Source organism: Eupeodes corollae, chromosome 2 (genome assembly GCF_945859685.1).
Source record: "Eupeodes corollae chromosome 2, idEupCoro1.1, whole genome shotgun sequence".
Lineage (NCBI taxonomy): Eukaryota > Metazoa > Arthropoda > Insecta > Diptera > Syrphidae > Eupeodes > Eupeodes corollae.
Window position 1 is genome coordinate 92,306,875 of NC_079148.1, and position 16,869 is coordinate 92,323,743.

The 16,869-nt window shown below is 33.8% G+C and overlaps 1 protein-coding gene across 8 annotated transcripts in view; it reads right to left on the bottom strand.

The window, feature by feature from the left end:
• Positions 1–11,513: 11,513 nt before the first annotated feature.
• Positions 11,514–16,869, bottom strand: part of LOC129947449 (fasciclin-2) — a 216,207-nt gene continuing 210,851 nt past the window's right edge. For 4 of the 8 annotated variants that reach the window (XM_056058007.1, XM_056058003.1, XM_056058004.1 and 1 more), the window contains 3 exons: positions 16,540–16,741; positions 15,870–15,992; positions 11,514–12,243 (listed from right to left, as the gene is read on the bottom strand). In XM_056058007.1, the coding sequence (XP_055913982.1) occupies positions 12,120–12,243; positions 15,870–15,992; positions 16,540–16,741 (449 nt within the window). In that variant the 3' untranslated portion in view covers positions 11,514–12,119. The remainder of the gene's footprint in view (positions 12,244–15,869; positions 15,993–16,539; positions 16,742–16,869) is intronic. The other 4 variants (XM_056058006.1, XM_056058008.1, XM_056058009.1 and 1 more) reach the window with 4 other exon arrangements.

Below are 16,869 nucleotides of genomic sequence, written 5' to 3' on the forward strand. Positions count from 1 at the left end.
CTTCAGCGAAATTTTTGTACTCAATGAACTTTGAGGCAACTTCATCTTTGCCTCGTATGAAGTATATCATACAAAATCGACTATGGTCATCGATGAATGTTATGAAATAACGAGATCCACCGTGAGACTCAGTGCGCATGGGTCCACACACGTCACTGTGTATGATTTCCAACAGTTCATAAGAGCGTTCGCTTCGATTTTGAAAAGGCAACCGGGTTAATTTTGATGCTACACATGTTTCGCAGGTTTTTGGACTTTCTTTTAGCACAGGAATAAAATGATTTTTGGACATGAGGAACAGATCGTGTGAATTCAAGTGACCAAGTTTTCGGTGCCATGACTCAGGATCTCCGGGTTTATTGTTGGTTGCGATGTGACTTTCATTTTTATCTGCACAAACGTAAAACAAGTCGCCGTCACGTTCGGCTACGATTTTGGTGCCTTTGTTGGTATCTTGTATGATGGCTTTGTCCTTTGTGAACACAACTACATCACCTTGCTCTACAATTTTGGATACGGATATCAGGCTGGTGCGAAGGTCGGGGACAAACAGTGTATTATTGAGACTAATATCGATATTTACATTTCCATTCCATGTCGATATCGATACGTCTCCCTTAGCTGTGATGGAGGATGATGCAGATGTTGCAAGCTTCAAATTCGATGGAGTTGGAGTTTGGTTTTGAAGAAGTGATGCATCCTTACACACATGTGAAGTGCATCCACTATCTAAGCACCATCTAGCTTGGGAAATATCGTTGGATGTGTCGAGAAAATACGATTTGTGGGAATGTGCTGCGCTGCTTTTCTGTTCTTTCTTCTTGAAACAATCCATCGCCTTGTGTCCTTTCTTGCCGCAGTAATTGCAGTTGTACTTGAAGGGTTGTTTTGTTTTCTCGCTAGGATTTTCTTTGGACTGCTTGTTGTATTGTTTTGTAAGAAGTGCCCCCGATGATCGATCATTATTCTTACAGATTCTTGCATCGTGCTCTTCGATGATCTTGACCTTTAGCGATTTGATGTCAGGAAGATTGTCTCTTGACTCGATTGCACATCTGAAATTTTCAAACGAATTAGGTAGACTGTCATCATTTATGTTGACTTCCATATTTTGAAGTCTGTCAACTATTTCGAAGAACTCCCTTAAGTACTATTCACATGAGCACGACCAACGACCAACGAATGAACGAATATTCGTCGATTTTGACGTTTCTTTCACATGAGAGTTTTTAATTCGTCGCGAATGAAGCCACAGCCAAACACCATTCACCACCGAAACCAAAATAAGAACGATTTTTTAGGTTAAGTACGCGCGATTATTTTATTCGTTGCGAGTGTGGATTATGTGGAACGCGAATAAAGTTTGACAGTTCGTATCAACTATAATTTTTTTCGCGACGAATAAATTTGTTTTCTTAAATTTCTCAATATATTATATTGAAAAGTAAAAGTATGTATCATAAATCAAATAGAAACTATATTGCTACCGTTTTGTTAAGAATTTGTATGGAAATATGTCTTCAAACGTATATAAACTCACATTCTGTAATTCATTCGTCGTTCGTTGGTCGCGCTCATGTGAATACTACTTTACGTCGCTGCCATCCATCATCTTATTTTGTGTCAGCTGCATCAACAAATTCGCTTTTCGGGCGGGTCCTTTTGATGCGTATGTGGCTTCGAGTTTAGTCCAGATCTCTCTCGAAGTTGAGCATCCTCTGATTTGACTCAGTTCAGATGGACTTATGGCTAGTATGAGATCCGATTTGGCTTTTCGATCTTCTACTATCCATGCATCTAAAGGACTTCGTGATGCTGTCTGAGCAGCTGCATCGTGGCCTGTTATTTCAGGCTTTGGCTTGTCGCCGCTGACGTAGACCCATGTCTCGTTTTAAATGAGAACGGCTTCCATCTGTATTTTCCATGTCTCAAAATTACTTTTGGATAAAGTTTCGATACGTATGGCGTTGGCCATAGTTAAAAGATAAATTTTAATTTGCTTTTAATTCAAAGTATCTTTTGGGACTGGGCCCATAACCTATCAGAGTTATAAGTAAAAATGCGTCCGCTTGGATTGAAAATACAAAATCAAGTAAAGAATTTATTCGTTATGTCTGAACTTTGAATATAAGAAGTAATACAAGATATGAATACAAAAGGGCGCATATGGCGCAAAATAAATGTCACAGGAGAGGGAATTGCCAGACTCCAACAGAAGCTATCGCAAAACTGACTGGGCTTCATACAGGAACTCATTACAGAGTTTACTAGAACCTGGACCATCTAGTCCTTCCTCTAACACTAATGAACTTGACAACAAAGTCAATAACCTTACCTCAGCTATGAACAGATCGCTAGAAATTGCTTGTCCACTTATACACATAAGAGGAAACTACAATGGTGGGCCTCAGAGCTTGATTCGCTCAGGAAAGAATGCAGGAAACTTTTCAACCGGGCCAAAGCCGCAAGAATCTACAAGAAGGCACTAAGGAAATCTAAGCGATCCTTCTGTGGCACGATAGAAGAAACTTCTGAAGCGTCTAGGTTATGAAAAATTCTTTCAACTAGTGCAGCTAAGCCAAGCTGCATGAAAAATACAGACGGCTCCTGAACAAATTCGCTCACTTTCCTGGTAGTTCTTTTACCGAAACTTGCAACAATTATATACGTTCAAGTTCAAATACATCATATCCACAAGGTTTGATCACAAGGGACAAGCTACAACAGCTTTAAATCATTTAAATCTGCAGGACCAGATGGAATAATACCAGCCGAATTACCAGCTGTATTTACCTGGTCCATGTTTCCTCGGCATGGAGAGAAGTTAAAGTTGTTTTTATACCTAAAGCAGGTAAATGCTCAAAAGTCAGTCCTAAAGATCTATGACCCATAAGTCTATCATCATTCCTTCTTAAGACCTTGGAAAGATTGATTGATATCCATTTAAGGGCACGTATCGATACAAGACTTCTGTCTTCGTCTCAACATGCCGTCGAATATTCCCTCCCTCATAAAGAGTTCACTATGGTTGCTTTCCCGGACATCGAAGGTGCCTTTAACAACGTAGACACATCTGCAATCACATCTGCACTGACATCTCTAAAAGTAGAGAGTTCGCTTGGGGAGTTAATTCATTTGATGGTTACTAGCAGAATAATTAACTTAAAACTGGGCAACTCTTCTAGTAGACGATTCGTTAGTAGAGGGACACCGCAAGGTGGTGTTCTGTCCCATCTCCTCTGGAACCTAGTGGTGAATGAAATCCTAACTAGTCTGGGTGCGGAGGGTTTCATAGTGATAGCCTATGTAGACGACGTTGCTATAGCAGTTTCAGGAAAGCATCTTAATATCCTAAAAGAACTCTTACAAAATGCCTTGGATAGACTAATACTTTGGGCTGATCGGTGTGGACTGGGTGTTAACCCACACAAAACCGACCTGGTCTTATTTTCAAGGAGATACAAAGTTCCATTTTTCAACCCTCCCTATATTAAAGGAATACAATTAAATTTCTCAGACGAGGCTAAATACCTGGGTCTTGTCTAGAAAAAAACTAAATTGGAAACGCAACGTGCAAGAAAGAGTCAAAAAAGGTACTGTAGATCTCTTTTCTTGCAAAAAAGCTGGACACCTTGCTCTACCTAACACCTCTTGACATATTTAGCAAAAAAGCAAGCTCTTCTATTTGGCTCAAAACTTCATCGCAGTGGACTAAAAACAACATTGGCTACTCCGTAATTCTTAAGTATTTAGAATCAATTCGACAGAAACTTCCAGATTTCTATATCTACCAGATCTTTTTGGGAGGATAGGACATTCTTGTAGGATGAGTCAATCCATTTTTACACAGATGGCTCAAAAACCAAAGAAGGGGTTGGTGGAGGTGTGTACTCTGAAAGACTGAAATTAAGTCTCTCATTCCGCCTTCCCAATCATTGTAGCGTGTTCCAGGCGGAACTTTTGGCGATAAAAGAAGGCATGTCTTGGCTCAAAGAAAACGTGATATCAAAATCTGATATCCGTATTTTCTCTGATAGCCAGGCTGCTATTAAATCTCTGGACTCTGTCTCTACAAACTTTTTAACAGTCCATAACTGTCGATCATCTCTAATGGAGATGGCGCACCAGTTTAATATTCACCTTTGCTGGGTGCCGGGCCATAGAGACATTCCAGGTAACTGTAAGGCAAACGAACTCGCCAGGAACGGTACAGTACAACCCATGCTACCACGTTTGGCAAGTACTGGCATACCAATCGGTACTTGTAAACTGTTGCTAATGCAAGACGCTGTGAGGACGGCAGGCACCAGGTGGAACAACACTACCACGTGTCAGGTCACAAAAAACATCTGGCCAACACTGGATTTAAAACGTTCAAGGTGCTTGCTCTCTCTAAGCTGATAGCATATAAGCTGATAATAGGTGTCATAACCGGACACTGTCTAATAGGAAAGCACGCCACGAGACTAGGTGTATTCTCAAATGACTTTTGCAGAAGTTGTATGGACGAGGAAGAAACGGTTCTTCATCTTCTCTGCACATGCCCTGCTATAGCTCGAAAACGCAAGAATTACCTAAGAGAATTCTTCTTTAACGATCTAAATCATATCGGTACAATCAGCCTCTCACGTTTCGTAAGGGAATCAAGCTGGTTCCATTGAGATTAGGAGGAAGCTTCAAGATTTATGTGGTTTCACAATGGGCCATTAAACTGGCCTAAGTGTGTCCGTTTCCATCTTGGACAGCCACTATTACCTAACCTAACCAGAGACTAAATAAAAATACCGTTAACTTGTTACTTCTGTTCCAATTTTCATTGCATAAGATGGGTTTAACGTTTTCGGGGTATATACATTACATAGGTTTCGAGTTTTTTGGATTTGGGATAAATTTTTGCTGAGTTAGGCTGCATGGATTTTTTTTTTAGTATACAGTTTTGGGTTAATAGTGACTTGGGCTATTAGGTTAGGTTAGGTTAACGTGGCTGCGAATTAAAAATCCACACACTTAGGCCAAGAGAAAGGCCCGTTGTGATACCACACGAATCTAGAGAATTACTTCTAACTAATCGAATATTTGATATCCTTTTTAGCTAGTTTACTGGGATGAAGTTTGCGTCTGAGTGAAAGAGCAGGGCAAGTGCATAAGAGATGAGAGATTGTTTCCTCTTCTTCTTCGTCCATGCAGCTCCTACAGAAGTCATTTGAGGCTACGCCAAGTCGTATTGCGTGTCTGCCTATAAGACAGTGTCCTGTAAGGACACTTATTAGGGAGCTAATATGAAGTCTGCTTTGAGATAACAAGTCCTTAGAGCGCCTTAGGTCCAGTGAAGGCCATATGAGTTTTGTGGCTGCGCATGTTGGTAAGCTGTGCCACGTAGAATTTGCTATCGCAAAAGCTGTTTCTTTTAGCATAAGTTTACATGTAGCTATCGGTATACCTATCTTCTCCCTTTCAGGTGAAAGAGGTAAGACGGTTCCATTTTAAGCGAGTTCATCGGCTCTACAATTACCTGTGATGTCTTTGTAGCCCGGCACCCAACAGAGGTGAATGTTAAATTGCTGCGCCATCTCCATAAGAGACGATCGACAATCGAGGGCCGTTAAAGATTTGGTTGAGACACCGTCAAGGTATTTGATAGCAGCTTGACTGTCAGAGAAGATGCGGATATCAGAAGTTAATATCACGTTTTCTTTTAGCCAGGAGAGAACCTCTTTGATCACTAAAATTTCCGCTTGAAAGACGCTACAATTATTAGGGGAGCGGAACGAGATGCTTAGAGTAAGCTTTTCTGAGTACACACCACTACCATCTCCCTCATTTGTCTTGGATCCATCTGTATAAAAATGAATACTTTTGTTATACAGGAGTTTTTTGTCTTCCCATTCATCTCTGGATGGAATGGATACCTGGAAGTTTTTTCCAAATAGGGGTTTAGGAATAGTGTAGTATATGTACTTTGGTATAGATCCAAAGAGGTTCAAAATGATGGAGTGCCCCACATTGTTGTTGGTCCATTGAGATGAGGCGATAAGACTCGACTATCGCTGTACTCGCTACCACTTGTTTACTGAAGATGTAGAGGGGTGTCAGAGGAGAGGAGAGTGTCTAACGCTGCTGAGGCTGTGGTTCTCAATGCTCCGCTTATTCAGAGACATGCAGTGCGCTGGACTCTGCTGAGTTTGTCGCAGTATGTGACTTTCTTCAGTGCAGTCCAGTCCACCATACTGCAACCCCGTACATAAGTATACATCGGATGACCGATGTGTATAGTCAGTAGGTTATGCGAGGTTAAAAACCCCAACTGCTTCCTATAGCTTTCTTGCAAAGGAAAAGAGCTACTGTAGCTTTTTTAACTCTTTCCTCTATATTGGATTTCCAACTTAATTTTTTGTCCAATATCAGACCAAGGTATTTGACTTAATTGGTAAAAATTAGTGGTATACCTTTTATTGAAGGAGGTATAATTACTGGGATCTTGTATTTCCGAGTGAAAAGGACGAGGTCTGTTTTTTGAGGATTAATACTAAGTCCGCAGTGATCAACCCATCTAGTGAGCATATTGAGTGCATTTTGGAGGAGGTCTCTCAGTGTATTAGGATGTTCCCCTATGACGGCGATAGCAACATCATCGGCATACCCAACCATTCTGTAGCCTTCCCTCTCAAGGGATATTAGTAGTTGGTTAACCACTATATTCCACAGGAGAGGGGACAGAACACCACCTTGCGGAGTGCCTCTACTGACAGACCTTTTTGTGCAAAAATCTCCCAAATTATGTCATAGCAGAAGTGATAGCGGATGTGTCAACGTTGTTGAAAGCGCCCTCAATATCCAAGAAGGACACCATAGTGTATTCCTTTTTTTTCTCTAGTTGAGTTGAGCTATGTTTATTTGATTAATTGTGAGTTGGGCTACATGAGTTTAACGTTTTAGCTTTCGAGTTTGGATTTTTTGGGGTCAACTAATTTCGGTTTTTATTTTTGGGGTTTATTAGGTAGTACAGTTTGAATATCGCGGTTTTACGGTTTAAATTTCTTAATGGGTTGCGGCCCTCGCTTTCGTGGGCCCGGGGCTGCAGTCCCCCCTAGCCCCCTATTAATCCGGGCTTGTTTAGGACCTAAAATTGGGATCAGTACAAACTATGTAACAATAAGCTTTTGTAGATGTCTTTGCAATAGGTTTAAATATGTCTTAAAACAAATACTCAAAAAGTTTTTTTTTAATTTTTTTTATTTTCTTATAAAAAAGCTACATTCATCAATTATTTTATATTTAACTTTTTTATATTTTATTTTTCTTTATAGTTATTTATTTATTTATTCTGAAAACTTTATACAATAATACAATCATAATATTTTTATTTTTGTCTTTAATTTTAACTCCTAGATACCATTTTTGTTTTTTATAATTTCTTAACTTTTTACAGGTTATTTAGTTTTTTTTAAGTATTTATATATTATATATATACTAAGGTGCTTCATTTTCGATGACAACATTTTTTTTTTCTATTCAGTCCCATATTTTGAAAAATTATGGAAATGTCAAAAACAACTTTTCTCCTTAAAATTTCAACCCACAATATTAATATTAAGTACTCACCCACAGAACTTTTTTGGTATAATCTTAACTAGGCTAGAGTTAAAATGTGTCATTTACGATTTATCTTCAACTTTTTCTAAACAGACAGTATCAAAAACTTGACATATTTTTGTTCAGAAAATTCTTGCTTTCTTGCTAATATCTCGGAAATGACTAGACCTAAAGAAAACGATGTTTTTGACAGTTATTTGTAGAAAATATCTTACAAAAAAATAACTCAGGGTCATCCAGCTAAGATTTATAGTTTTCGAGAGTTGCTAACTTTATTTTCTTTAGGTTCTTTCATTTCCGAGATATTAGCAAGAATTTTATAAAAGAAAGTAGGTTTAATGATCGAATTGATCTTGAAATTACTAGACCTTAAGAAAACAATATTTTTGACAGTTATTTGAGGGAAATTTCTTACAAAAAATAACTCAGGGTCATACCACTAAGATTTACAGTTTTCGAGAGTTTTTTAACTTTGTTTTCTTTAGGTCCTTTCATTCCCGAGATATTAGCAGAAAAGCAAGAATTGTATACAAAAAGTAGGTTTGTGACCGAATTGATCTTTGTAAGGGTTAGAGATATACCGTAATGAATACTTTTGAAGAGCCTGAAATTGTAAAAACCCTTTACAAATGGCCGCTTAGCTCTATCAAAGTTTTCGTGTGTTTTATTTGGGAAATCTTAAAGGGCTGTGTTCAAGCAGTAAAATATTAACATTAAGGGCTGATATTTTCAGGATATTTTTTGCTCATATTTCCATTCAATTTTCGGCAAGGAAACGAAAAAACACCCTAATATATATGTTATATGTTTGTATATATTTATTTTTTTAAATGTTATTGTTTTAATTAAAATTTTTTTTAAAAAGCACAAAGGCGATAATGTGAAGATTTGCTCTAGCGGACGATTAAATAAATATTAGGTATAGTGTCAAAGATTTTCTCCTTATTGAATTTATCCTATATGAATGATGTTAAAAAAACCGAACAAATTTTAAAATAAAAGGAAAACAATTTGTTTTCACTTGGTATCAATTAAGTTTAAACAATGACAAAATTATTATAATAGCTGGAATAATAAACAAATATAAATTGGAGAGAGCTTTCATTGTTTAGTATGAAGGTAGCTTAAAAAAATTTTGTTAATTTTTTTTGATTTATTATTTAAAATAAAAAAATAATACAATTTTAGTTTATATTAAAAAAATAATTTGGGTTAACACTAACAATTTATTTTTTAAGCAACTAATTTTTACGACATCTTACACATTTTCAAATTAAAAATTTGTTATAATTTTGTTTGAACATTTTTTATAAGTACAATCGAATTATTACTAAACAGTCCATAATATTTTTGTAAAAGAAAGGAAAAAATAGTAATTTTTTTTTTATTAAGTGTAAGAAACATAAGTTTTTTTATAAGTCTTATTTTAGGAAAAAAATGCACTAGGTAGTACGGCACTTGATTAAAATATTACATTATTAAGGAACGCATCCAAATAAAATAAATGTCAAGGTTTGCTACTATTAAGTTTGTATTTGAAACAAAACTAATTTGCGATTAATATTTTTGTTTTTGATAAAATGTTTCAGGTAAGTTTATTTGTGATGCCAAGTAAAAAAAAATGCGGAAGGTTTTTCTAATAAGATAAGTTTGCATACATTTTCTGTTAAATTTTGTTATTAATAAAAAAGAAATCAATTTACACGGCCAATAGAACATACATCAAAGAAGATTTCTTGTTTGTCATAGAGTTGTTGTTCTTTCTAGAAGGTGGATCTGATAATGATACATGTCAGATGAAAAAGGGCTTTGATATTTGAGAAAGGATTATATATTTCTTACATATTTGTTATGTCAGTCAAATTGAAAAATCAGATCAGATTGATTGATTTTATATTTAAAATAAATTAATTTATCTTGTCCAATTTAACGTGAAAAGAGGAACACTTTCGTTATGACAAGTGGCAAGTCAGGTGTGATTTTTAAAATGTTTTGTTCTTGATGAATTTATTTTATAGAAGAGTTGTTTACAAAAATCAAACTATTAAACATCTCTGCTTGACATAAACATATTATGAGTTAATTTATTGTTGAATATCGTGAATTGAATCTTCTTTCAAAATGTTTACCTTTCTTGAGCATTGGAAACATAAATACTGTTCAAAAGTGTCATCGAGAATAAATTATTTGGTGTGGGGGAACAAATTTCCAATGAAAGCTTCCTCTTTATTCCTCAAAACAAAAATGACGTTTTGTGTGCATAAAAAAGGGGAAAGTTATAGCTGTCATTTAAATCAGTCCGAACATTTTTTGGATGGATACTTGACTGTGTTGAGAAATTTTTGTTCCTAGGCTATACTTTTATGTTCAAATGTGAAACGAATCGTTCCACTGACTTGTGTTCCAAGTATCACAATTCCAATGACAGATTTCTGTCACAAAACATTTGTTGGTGGATTTTAATCAAGCATTTTTTTTCAATTACAGAAATGAGTGCTAAAAACGAACAGCCAAAAATTCCAATGATTGGTTTCAATGATAAAAATCAATGGCCCCTAAAAATAAGTTACGTAAAAAAGTCTTGACTATTACACATATGTACATTAAAAACTTTCGTGGATTCCGAATTTAAAATTCAATGAATAAATTAAGGCCTTTGGTCAGTGAAATTTCTCTTTGATTTTGGAAACGCGTATAATTTTCAAATATTTGTTAGCTTAATTTTTTGGATTTTTAAACTCCTAACAATAGGTTGTACTTCGAAATTTGTTAATTATTTAGCAATTTACGAAGAAAGTCCAAAATTTAAAACCTTTCTTTTAGTTTTGCTAACTAGTAAACTGCTAATTTTCTTTTTTTTAAACAAGCATCCAAACATGTCTAAGAAGTGACAGTTCGTAAAAATAAACAAAGCAAATACGTTTAAACGGACCTATAAATTGGAATTCCCAACTATTGACAGCACGATTCCATTCACTGTTTTTATATGAATATTAATTGTACAGGTGTCAAACGGATTAAGCAAATTGCTTAAAGTTAAAGTAGACATTCCTATAGTTTTTATTGCGGTTTAAAACTAAGTAAATCATGTTTAAAGCTTAGTAAATTGCTAAAAATGGTTCTGACATTTTACTAAATAGGTGTCAGCCTTTCTCTTTAAATGACATCCATTTTTTGAAAACTGTGACAAATGTCAAATCTGTCTTTACATAATGGAAAGTGAAAAAGATTTAAAATACACTTTGACAAGATTTGTTGAATAGCAGCACTTCTAGATATTTTCATTTAAGAACGAAGTGTCAAGGGTGAATATTTGTCCGTGGTGCTAAAACATTGTACTTTTCACAAAGAAAGTAGCTTCAATAAAATATAACAGAAAATGAAGTGCAAACCTCTTTTTAGAATTTTCAATAACAATTTTGTTTTGTTTTTGGAATAGAAAAAAAATATTCAAGCCATTAATTTTTACTTAATACAACGCTAAAATATAGAAATACATGTATAATATAATTAATTGTAAATAAAATCGAATGATTAAGGCGCATACTTAAGACAAAGAATATTTATTTTAAAACTAAACGTATTTTTTGTTTACATTAATATATAATAATACCTAAATAATATTACATTACATATACATACACTCTATTTTAATAATAATAATAAGTAAGTGACTTCTTCATTATAACATGAAAAGTAAACATTTTATACCTAGTGACACGGTTACATACTGCTTTTCCACTGTATAGTAAGGGAAGACTTAATTTAAATAAAAGTACACAAATATCAGAAAATTCCCACGAACAATTACCTAAATAGGTACTTTGGATGCTGTGAGAAAGTTTTTGACATTCGTTACTTCCGTTTCCTCTTCCACGACGACCGGCGCCATTGATTGACATTTGGTATTTCCATAATTCGTAGTGACTAAGGGCGTCGTTACATGACTATTGACTGATAAATAATAATCGATTCATGTTCACATGACTTATGCAGTTGAAAAGCAGTGTGTGCAATATTATATATATGTATATATAAAAATGAATGAAATTAATTTTAATAATTAAACATAATTATTATAAATGTATGTATATAGAAGACTTAATTTAAGGTCATTCGAATATTTTTGTATTTTGTATATTTTACAGGAATTAAATTATTATTGTTATTGTTTATATTTTGTGTTTGTCTCAATGTTGGATAAATATTATTTTTAAATAAACAATAAAATTCAAAAAAAAAGAAGAAAAGAATGTGATGAAGGTTGAGTGATTTTGTTTGTATTCATTATTTTTATTTGTTTGCTGTTGATTGGCGGCAGAAGTTGAATTTTGACTGGAAAACCATATATGATGGTGCAAATTAATGCAAAATTACTATAAAAGGTAGTTCGCAGGTTTTCCGATTGCGCGGCGAATATTTGTATTTATTTTTGTTTCATTCTGGAGAGTATTTGTTTGAATTGGCCATTTTGTGTATATTTTTATTTGTGTGTTCATTGAGTTCCTTTGGTTCGTTTAAATTGCTCACACAGCGGAATTTTTACCAATTATTTCACCACTTCGTGAATGAACAAATTTACCATCGAATTCCAATGATGAATCTTTCTTTATGCTTCCAGGTGGCGAATGAAGGGGTTGCTTTTCGTCCCTATATAGAAAATGTAGTTGAATTAAATTTCTTTTAAATTTTTGTTTTAAAGTGAAAAAAAAAGATATGAATAAAATAATGTATGCTAATTTTTTACTAAATAAAGTGTAAGCAATATTTAAAAAAAGATTATAGTTAATGTTGTTTTAATGCTTTAGAAGTTTTGAACAAACAAAAATTGGAATTTACACGATCGAAGTTTAACTGTCAAACTTTTATTAAGGGTGAAATTATTAGTAAGTTTATTAGTGGTTATCACACTTAGTCAACTTTTGATAATCGTAAGGCTACGTAAGGCAATTCAGATTCAATTAATCATTTTCATTAAAGATTGAATTCTTCAAGGGATGCCATACTTATTTGACATGACGCCAAAATTCGAAACATATCTTATTAACCTATATGGCTGAAATACAAACACGCTTCAGCTTCGGCTTCACCTGACGTTTACGAGTTCAACCATAAGAATTCAATGCATGCTATCACAATGGAGCTTGACCTAACGTTTCGTTTGACAATTGTAAGTAAAAGAGCGTAATGTAACGTAATGTGACTCCAAACGGAAGCTCTAGTTCAATTTATCTGAACATTTTCTTTGTCAACAAACAAAATATTTGCTCTTTGAAGGGATGAAATAATAGAAATGTCATTCAAAGCAACCTTCAAGCAGGCCCGTTGTAACGCAGTCGAAGCTGAAGCGTGTTTGTGATTTATCTATTACGAGTTCAGCCATAGGAATTCAATGCATGCTATCACAATGAAGCTTCGACTTCATGTTTCATTTGAAAATCGTAAGGAAATAACGTAATGTTACGTAATGCGACTCCAAGTTCAAATTAGCTGACCATTTGCTTTGTCTGACAGCTCAACAGCTGTGAAAAAGTCGACAAACAAACTACATTTGCTTTTGGAGGGATTCCCATTGGTTATTATAGGCTGTGTAAGCTTCTTCCGCGATTAATCAAATTTTTTCTATTTCAAAACACACATGTTTTTTTATTTTGAGAAAAAATAACAGCTGCTAATGACAGATGTGCCATTTTAAAAATGTCATATTGGAATTGTCATTCAAAGTAACCTCGAAGAAGGCCAAACCTAAAGCAGACGAAGCCGAAGCGTGTTTGTGTTTCAGCCAATACAAAGACAAATAATCAGCCGTTTGGAATGGATTTTCAATTTGTTGCACCCTTAAGGCCCAACTGTAATAGACTCAACCGAACTTAAGCCAGCTTAAGGGAACGAACCAATACGTAGCCTTATATTCACTAACCATAATAGACGTTCTGCTCGGTTTCGTTAAATTTCGCGCAATTACGCAAGAGCCATTTAAGTGGCTCAAGCTTAAGCAAATGTCAAATTTGCTGAAGTTACTTGAATCCATTATAGTTACTTAGATAACTTCTGATAACTTTTCGTTCGGTTGACATTAGCTTACTTTCGGTTAAGTCTATTATAGTTGGGCCATTAGTACCTGTTGGCATTCAAAATGGGGCACTACAAATCAAAGCATTCCATTTGGAAATGATGCTATGATGATAACTTCTGAAGCCCTCTAACTTATGATGAATAAGCTGCAAGAATATTGTGATCTGTGTAATCTTCTGGTCAATCTGGACAAATACAAGGCTATGAAGTCAAAGAAGGGAAGCGGTCGTTTCGTCAGCTAAAGGGAATTCATTTATCGAAATTCCACTTCACATAAAATAGTACAGTAGAGCAACTGTCAAATCACTTAAGTTGATTCCGTCCCAAACTCTTTTTGCTTGATTAATTTCAGAAATTGTTGAGAAATTATCAACAGCGCTAATTTGAAAATGAAACAAATAACAAGTTACATAATTCAAATAGCCATTCTTTTTTAAAAAACGGTCTTAAATTTTGATCTCAAATCAGGAATAAACCAATTGATTGTTATTCTCAAAGGTCCAAGATATTTTAAAGTATTAAAAGATTAATGTAAAGTTTTAAGTTTATCTTTTTGATAGGGGACTGATAAGTTTAAGGCATTTACATAAGAACATTCAGAAAAATGCTTTAAATGATAGTATAGTTCCAAATCAAGTTGTCAAAATAGCACAAAAAACAATCAATGACATTGAGAAAAATTAATAAAACTGTCAAAAAATTGATTCAAGCATTCTAAGTATAAGAAAGCTACCACAACCGCTTTGTTTTATTAAAGGATATATTTAAATGTTATGAAAAGGGAGAACTATAGATTAATTATATAAAAATGGTAAGAAGTTATTTAGTAATACAAATTAAAAGATCAGCTCGTTTATACGTCAAAAGTAAGAAAGTCGAATCAATTTTAATTTAAAATTTTTACGGATTTTAAAAGAACTTTGGAAAATATTTTTTACGAAAATGTTGGTTAGAGAAGTAAGCAAACAAAAAAGAATTAAAAAACATTTAATTAATTTAAAAGGCAGTTTAAAAGTTGTTTATAAATATAAAGGCATATTTTTTGTATCTCTTAATAAAGATATTTTAATGAATTCGTAAAGGTTTTTGTTTTGCAAAAAGTGCAAAAGTACGTATTAAGAATCAAGAAGCTTGAAGTTTATTAAAAAATCAACTTTTCATAAAGCAGTAGTGTAAAAGGACCATGGATAAATTTTGTTTTCAGTTTTTAGAAAGCAAAACAAGTGAACAATGAACTTTTGAAGAGATGATTTTTTGAAAAAGTTGAACAAGTGAACTTTAAACTTCCAATGTGACATTGAGTATTACTTTTCCATTTATAAATTTCGAGTAATTCACGTGCTCTTAAGAACATTTAGGTCCACTATACAAATATATTACAAATAGATTGTTCCTTATTCAAATTTTATTCAATCGTAAAATCGTGGATTATGTTATCCAGAGTTTACAAAATTTTCCACGAACAACATTCAACCACGGTTGAACTTAACTCAAATAAATTGACAAGTTGAAACTACTGAACGATGATTTAAATTTTCTTGTTGAACCACGATTAAACATAACTCAACTAAATCGGCAAGTTGAAACTACTGAACGATCATTTAACTCTTCTTGTTGAACCACGATTGAACTGAACTCAACTTAATCGGCAAGTTGAAACTACTGAACGATGCTTTAAGTCTTCTTGTTGAACCACGATTGAACTTAACTCAAATAAATCGGCAAGTTGAAACTACTGAGCGATGATTTAACTCATCTTGTTGAACCACGATTAAACTTAACTGAAATAAATTGGCAAGTTGAACTGAACGATGATTCTCTTCTTGTTGAACCAGGACTGAACTTAACTCAACTAGATTGGAAAGTTAAAACTACTGAACGATGATTTAACACTTCTTGTTAAACCACGATTGAACTTAACTCAACTAAATCGGCAAGTTGAAACTACTTAACGATGATTTAAGTCTTCTTGTTGAACCAGGATTGAACTTAACTCAAATAAATCGTCAAGTTAAAACTACTGAACGATGATTTAACTTTTCTTGTTGACGACTTCAAATATTTTTTCATAAGACGAATTCTTAAAATTTCTTAAAATTAATGAAAACCTTCAAACTGCCTTTTAATGCAAAATAAGTGAGACTATTTTAAAGTAAAGCGTATTTAAAAAAAAAACATTGATTATTGCAAAGTTATCTTACAATGGTGATGCCAATGGTGATCCACCAAGTTTAACTGGTGGCGGTAATGGTAACGGTGATGGTGGAGGCTCCTTAACCAACTGCCCACTGCAATAAGGTAGCGGGAAACGCCAACCGTAAAGACTGCATTTGTTAATTTGTATGGGGATGTGTTATGATTTCAAAAATTAAATACAAATAATGGATTGGTGAAGATGGATACTGTCGTTGGTATTTTTTTTTTTTTTTACTTTTTTGTATTTGGGTTTTTAATAAATGAGTTATGATTTTTTCTTTAACTACAAAAACTATAAACAAATAATAACTAAAACATTCAGTATAATATTGCACTTAAAATCCATAGATTATGGAAAAAAAAAACTAATAAATAAAAACAAACTTATTTAAATATAAATTGAATTTCGAATGGAATAAAATGATCGTGGTCTTGCAAATACCCATCTGTAATCGGTATCTCTAGATCTAATATTTGTGTGGACAATTTTGATTTATTTTTTAAAAATTTGTGTATATAAAAAAGAGAAAAAACAAACAATTAAATTTCAGTGCAATATTACAAAGGAATTACAATAATAATTAAGGTGGATAATATTAAACTACCAAAATGTGTATAGGTACTTTATATTTGAATAAAACGAATTTTGAAAAAATTGCGTTTTCGAAAACTTACCTTCCTAGTTTCGTCTCTTCGTCAATTTCCGATGGTGATCGTTTTGTTTTTCGACACATTGCTGCAATGACACCCATTCGAACTGTCACACAGCAAAGAAGATCGACAATGATTAAAAGAATGACAACTCCACCAACCACGATGCCAACGATGGAGGCAGAAGACAAGACTTGACGATCGGCTACTTGAACGACATCAACACCTATTGGATTTCAAAAAATAATTATTAATATAATATTAAAAAAGAAGAACCTACAAAAAATATGATTGCTACTTAAGAGAATATGAAATAAATGTGCTTAAAGTAAAATACAATTGAGGAAGAGTGTC